General features: G+C 41.7%; 1 protein-coding gene across 1 annotated transcript in view; it reads right to left on the bottom strand.

Moving 5' to 3' along the window:
* Positions 1–2,635: 2,635 nt before the first annotated feature.
* Positions 2,636–7,130, bottom strand: part of heg1 (heart development protein with EGF-like domains 1) — a 116,983-nt gene continuing 112,488 nt past the window's right edge. The window contains exon 13 of the mRNA XM_041200236.1: positions 2,636–6,593. Coding sequence (XP_041056170.1) covers positions 6,450–6,593 — 144 coding nt within the window. The 3' untranslated portion in view covers positions 2,636–6,449. The remainder of the gene's footprint in view (positions 6,594–7,130) is intronic.

Below are 7,130 nucleotides of genomic sequence, written 5' to 3'. Positions count from 1 at the left end.
CTAACCCTGCCGCTACATCTTATTGCTTCCCCAACATCCACAACGGAGTTGGAGGCAGCCTGCTGACTGCAACGCCCTGTCTGTGATGACCTTGATGGACGTCCTCTGGAGGGCCGAGACCTGGAGGGCCCCGGCCTACTTTCGGGGTTCTGCTGTGTGGCAGTGGCACCCTCCTCGGTTTGTGGACCTGGAGATGCTGGGGTCACAGGAAGAGGGCTTTCAGATGGGCCAGACACTCCTGGGTGGATGGTCCCAAGGTGTGCACCTGCTAATTCTCCTCCCTACGGTTGCCTAAGGGCCCCTGACTGACCCCTTGAGGAGAAGGGGGTAGCTGCTATGAGACGAGCTGCCCCGCATCCCTCTCACGTTGACATTGTTGGAGGCTAACTATGGCATCAGTGATGGAGTTGAGCCCATGCAGCAGTGCAGGACCGATCAATGTCTCCATGGTGGCTGCCGTCCTACCAGTGCTGACCTTGGTGCATTGGCATGCCAGTGCTATCACCTCAGCTTGAAGACCAATGGACTCTTCCATTGTGCTTTGCAATCTGAGGAGTGCAACGGACACTCCTTCCTGATGTTCCCAAGTTTGCCTTTGCAGCTCGAGCTACTGAGGTATGACCGAATCCAGAAGCTTCTCATCTGACTCGGACTTGGCAGATCTCTGGCCTCCAGCATTCCTCCAAGTGCCAGAAACCTGGGAAGTCCCTGCCACCACCTGCTGTGGATCAGGCAGTGTGATGTGCTCACCAGATTGTGACCCTGAGGCTACTCTAGAACCAGGTCCCACTGAGGTGTGTCTCTGCACTGTTGGAGGGAGTGGGTGAGAGCTATGATGGCTTTTGAATTAGAGTGTCATCAAATTCTTCTTCCGAGGTGTCTTCAGGGCTTGAGTAGAGGGTCTGGCTTGTAGACCCCCTCTGCTACTTCACGGATGTGCCTGTGAAAACAAGGAGCGATAATTAGTGAGTGTCAGAGGACTGCGAAACACGGGAACTGACTCACAGCATGGTTGTCTAATGGATTTTGCACTACTGGATCCTCACCTTGTTGAGCACCTCTGACCTCACTGTCAGCACAAGAACTGTCCAGATCATTGCTGGCTAGCTAAATGACTCTATTTTCAAAGTCTGTGAGGGCCTTGATGTTAGGCCTCCACCTGCCTGTGACCTCTCCTTTTTGTTGTGTGCCAGCTTGTCCTGCATGAAAACAGATGGAGAAAGTGTACACACTACGCTGCCAGGCCAGATGATAAGGATGCCTGGCATGTGTGGGTGGTGAGTGGTGCCATGGACAGGATGAGGACACGATCCACAGGGCAGATAGAGGTATGTGTGAGAGGGTGAATGGGTGATGAGCTTTCAGCTGTCCGTGAGTGAGATCCCTGTGGATATGTGATGGGTTTGTGATTGTGTGAGTTGAGGGTGATAAGAAAAGTGATTTACCCTGGTGGAATGGAGATCACTCATCGTCTTTCGGCACTGGGTGGCTGTCCTCTTTTGCAGGGCATTGGCGCTGACCACCGTTGCCACCACCTCCCATGCTGGATTGGTAACCTTGTTTGCTGGTCTTCGTCCAGAGTGAGGGTAGAGGACTTCATGGCAGGCCTCCACTGCAACCAGTAGGTGCAAAAGAGAGGCATCGCTAAATTTGGGGACAGCATGTTTCCTCCCTTTGTCAGCCATGACTTTCCAACAGGTTCCCATCCCTTAGAGAATGCTAGCGTTCAAATATGGCGCCTGGATTACTGAAGGCCTGAGGTGATGGCGGGGCAGGCAAATCAGAGGCCACTCCACCAGCAAACTGGTGTGTTTCCCGGGAATGCATTATTAATGAGATTGGACACATTGGGAATGGGACAATACGATGCGAAAATCCGCCATTGCAGCTGGCAGGTAAAACAAATATTTTCCCGCCCACTACCGCACTTTGTGCAAATCTGGGACGATTCTGCCTTTAGTCTTTCAGGAGTAAGCATAGAGATGGTGGCTGGAGAGAATTTTAGAAAGAAAATGTCTCTATTCTTCTCATTTCTACTGGTTAATGCAGAGCGAGTTCACCCATATGGGCTATCAAGCTTGAATAACTATTTAATTTGGGGGCCATCAGATGTGAGCCCCATCCAGTCTTTGGCAGGCATTCACACACACACTTTCTACAGTCACATAATGATTTTTTTCTCAGTCCAGGGATGCATAAAAGCAAATTGTAAAGCCACCAAAGGTGCTGTGGTTGAAATCACCTAATGCAGCACAAGCCAAGAGGCTTATTTTAAGCTCTTCCAGTGGTAACGGATTGGACACCTATTTACACCCAGTCTGATTTTCCTTTGTGTTGATCAATGGAAAGGAAGACAGAGTGTAAAATGGATATCCAAACTCTTATTGCCCAATTTCTACCCAGTAGAAAACTGAGGTTGAACCTGGGGCCTTTCTACACTGTACAGCTCAGTACAACGCCAGTGTCTTTTCCTACTGTGTAATTGAGAAACCCAAATGACAATTCCAATTTTAAAAACATTTTAACGTTTCTTTCACATGAAATGCCAACACTTCACCATAATTCACCATGTCACTCTACTAACAGCTGAGACAGTTTGTGTAGTTCTTTGCTGTGCTCATAGAAAAAAGAACAATTATCTGGACAATTATTTTATTTTTCTGCTATGCAATGCTGACTAGAACGCCAGATTCTGAAACTCTTTTGGAAAAACAAATGTTCATTCTCTAAATATGTTGAGCTGCATATATAGTTCACTTCAAACAAAATATTCAATACATAGATAGCTGCTGTCAATGAGAAGGACATACCAAAAACAAACAGAAGCAACAATAATTTAGACAGAAAGAAAGTAACTTGTTGGGTTCACATGACATTTCCAGTGTTGAATCAGATCATTAACTGATTGGTAGTTACAAGAGTTCATACTTAAACCACAAAGCTGAGTAGATTTGTTATCATGCTGGCTATCAGGGACTAACGCACAGTCATTAAAAACAAGTAAAACAAATGATGCAGCAACTTGGGACAGGTGAGTGGACTTTTAGATTTTCCAGTAACACCATCTGGCCTCCACTGACCACATATTTTCCCAAGTCCATAGTTTCCTACATATGAGGAATGCCTTATCTTTGGTATGGTCACCTTAAAGTAATATGGCTGGAGCAGCAGTAATTACCACCTGCTCCTGGTTTTCCAGTGCAAGATCTGACACTATAAATAAGGGGGAAATGAAAGGTAACCTTCAAGGTAACCATTTTTTTCAAATAGGAATTGGTGGCAGCCAACAATGTTTAACAGAGGCTGATCAATTCCTGGCTCAGGTGCTAAACTCTCATAAAAGAATAAAGCCACCTTAAAATTCCCGTATAACAAAAATATCTCCTATAAGCTAGAGACATCTTCATGTTTTAAGAAATCTATGTGGAAAAATAAATGGTAATAAAGACCCCTCCCAACTTTTTCATCTGTTTTAAGATCAAAACATTTTCTCTATTATTCACAGTTCTTTAACTGAGTGACAGAATTCTGGAATTGTTACAGTGCAGAAGGATTCATTTGGCCCACCATGTCTCATCAGCTCTCCGAGTGAGCAATTCACTTAGTGCCATTCTCCCGCCTTCTCCCTATAACCCTGCACGTTCTGCCTTTCCAGACAACAGTCTAATTCCTCTTTCAATACTTTGACTGAAAACATTGGGAGAACTTTCAAACATTTTCAAAGGACATATTTTCATGTAACAAATGCAAGAATTGTCTTCTACATATTTCTAACAATTCATATTCTAAAATAATAAGAGTTGAATGCCCTCAGAATTGAGCTGGACAGGGAGCAAAAGATTTGCTGCAATGCTAACTTTTCAATGCATTTCAACATTTTGAACTTAAGTATTATTTTTCAAAACTATACATAAAGGTTAGACTACCAAGTGGACTGAACTTTTTAATGTGTTGGCACTTATGAGGGAGAACAGGAGGACACTGACGCTGATTTTTCCCTTCATTCTGCAATTGCAGGTATATCTATCGCTGTCCCATCATTAAGTAGTATTGAAGACTGACCTGCAGTAGTTCGTGACCTGTACTATCCCACAGTCCTTGCTGAAGAAAAGATACTGGGAGCAAATTTTCACTGCCAGAGCAAATATTCCCAGTATTTTGGCTTATTTCTTTTCCTATTGCTCATATTTCTTATTGCTTATACTCCACAAAAGTTATGCATATCTATTTAAACTCTGTGTGAGCCAAGCCACTATTGATGGCCAAAGGCATTGCCACTTCCAGCTCCCTAGTGCTGGAAGGTGCTGCAGAGGAAAAAATCAACAGCGAAAATTAATACATGGAAACTAAAGCTCAGTAAGTTAATTCTTAGTAGTAAGTAAAATCTACAAAATGACTTTGGGGAAAGCTAGCCCTTGGTAAAATGTAACTATTTAAAAAGCTTATTTTAACAGGTTTACCAGTAGGAAATCCCGCCTATCTAATCTACTGGTGTTTTCCAAAAATATAACTAACATAGGGGAAAAGGATAATCCTTGGATTTGACAAGGTTCACATCAGTAAGATAAAATAAACAAATAAAGCAAAATATAGATAAACAGATAAATTGATAAAAAAAAAAGGAAAGGCTGAAAATGGAAACTTCTCAAGCAGCAAAGAAGATTTAAGAAGGGGCAGGCAGTTGACTGAGAAGAGAGAATTGTCACCAATTTACTGATGCCAAAATGATTTATATCTTTTTGATAAATGGGCTAATAACACTATTCACACAGTGCTTAGCTGCAGTGAGAATGTTCCCTCAGATCATTCTGTAGATTGTACTTACCAGCTAATAATTATCTAACTAAACCTTAATTTCAATTTTATTTCTGGTCTTTAGGTTCTCTATGAGCTACATTTGCAAATGAACAGAATAAAAAAAAATCAAGAGGTTATTTTGTTGCTACAAAATGCATTGATCAACTTCCATTTCTATTTAGTTCTGGTCACCTAATCAATCATAGGTAAGATATTATTGGCCGTGAAGCTATAAAGCCAAGTAGCGAAGTTGGTTATAAGCATCAGTAAATTATAAGGAAAGGTTAATAAAGTTGTCTGGTTCAGAATGGAAAGTTACCAAATTGGAATTTTAAAATTTATTCAGGGTGAACAAAATTGATCCTGGTAAAGAGTTCTAGTACCAAGATACCTAAGATTATTTTTAAAGTAATGATCAAGCAGGGAAGTCGCATAGAACTTGTTTTCCCAGAATATGTAGAGTGTTTATGAAATAAATTTAAATGGGTAGCAAATACTTTAAATTGGTTCAGAATATAGCTAGATCTTTTTCTGAAGAAAGAAGAAAATGAGAGATACGAGAGTGAATGTTGTCTGTAAATTCGGTTGAGGTCAATTAAAGGGAACAAGGATCATTTGCCCGAATTGTCTTTTTCTTCCCAACATGTTGGGAGCGGAGGTGCCAGCTGTGTTTAAACAAAAATAATTACGAAAAGGCGGGAAGAGGCAACAGGAAGTGTATTGTCATTTTTTAGATATGGATTAATCAGGGCCAATTGAAGTAGTGCAGGAGTACTTGTAGAGGTACCCACTCAGCCACTCAATGGAAGTGATGCAGCAATTTCAGAGGTTTGCAACGAGAGGGTATGAAAGAATCCGAATCTTTTGAAAGCACTTGCAACAGAAGAAACCTAAAGAGAATCAAAAACAGAATTCAGCATTCATCATTTCCCAACTGGCTGCTAAAAAGCTCTGGGTGGAATGTTTCAACTTAAAAAAGGATGACTCTATTCACACTTCCCACAGTATCAGAAATTGTCGGTTCTATCTCTCTTTTTTAGCTTCTGTAGTTGGCAAAAGAAAAAAGAGAGGAAAAAAATCAGAATGTCATATGAACCAGGCACCAGAGGTACACAAAGGAATTGAGAAAAGGGCCAGGGCGTTCAGAAATGTTTCCAGCATGAATGAGGTCTGAATCCTGATAGATCTCAAATGCTCCAATTCACCTGAGCAATATGACAGCACCAGGCCAGGAATGTTAACAGCATCCAGTTCTTCCACAAGTTCATCAGTTAGTGTTTCTTACAGCTGCACAATATTATCATTTGGCCAGTCTGAAAATACTGTAACTGTGTATAAGTTATTAACAAACTAGAAACATGAACCACAAAAATACACAGTGTATATTGTCCATTTGTAAGTAAAGTTTTCATGTGCTGATGCAAGTAAGCCCATTCAGTACAGCTGATGATATCAGTTCCATCACTTGCCCATCACAGTGTGATCTATGGTAGCTGCTGTGAACCGTCCACTGCATGCAGCTTCTCCTTCACATTCCACCGGTCCTTTACTATAAATGTTCAGAATCCAGCTTTTTTGCAGTAATTCCTCTCATTGCATCATATATCCCATATTCTGTTCTGACACAAAAATAAATCTCTATTTTAATTTGGCTAAAAATAGTCTCGTCTTCTTGTTTCTTCACTGCTGAAAGATGGATTGTATTGTCCAGTATAGATGCAAGAGTAGCGTGAGCCTGGTAGGCCACTGTAAGGGTGCAAGCCATTCCGATCCACTTCTGAAACTCTCAGGCCAGACTGGGGAAAAAACAAAAAGCGATAAGCACTTCATGGAGGGCATTTGTATTTAACCTTAATTTTCTTAAAGAGACAAGTTTATTAAACAAGATTTAAACTGGCAAAACTTAAACCCGAACAACTGTTCACAGTCTTGTTACTGAGGTCAGCAGAAAATATACTTGCTGTGCCCTAACTCGAGAGCCAGCAGGGTGTTCTAGATCCAAAATGGGAAGCCTGTATCACTGTGATTCTATTTGCCCAACAACCTAAAACCGTCCAGAATTTGTTTAAAAATGTAAGAACGGCCCCTTGAGCCTGCTCCATGATTCAATATGATCATGACTAATCACTGGTCTCAACTCCATTTTCCTGCCGCTACGCATATCTTTTGATTTTTTGAGAGACCAAAAGCATCTGTCTATTGCAGCCTTAAATACGCCCAAAGATGGAGTAAAGAATTCCAAAGAATCACAACCCTTTAGGTGAAGAAATTTCTCCTCATCTTAGAGCTAAGTGATCAACCTCTTATCCCGAGACTGCATCCTCGTGTTCTAA

The sequence above is a fragment of the Carcharodon carcharias genome, chromosome 12 (genome assembly GCF_017639515.1).
Source record: "Carcharodon carcharias isolate sCarCar2 chromosome 12, sCarCar2.pri, whole genome shotgun sequence".
NCBI classification, from domain to species: domain Eukaryota; kingdom Metazoa; phylum Chordata; class Chondrichthyes; order Lamniformes; family Lamnidae; genus Carcharodon; species Carcharodon carcharias.
Note: the sequence above shows the minus strand (reverse complement) of the source record. Positions and strands in the feature narration are given on the sequence as shown.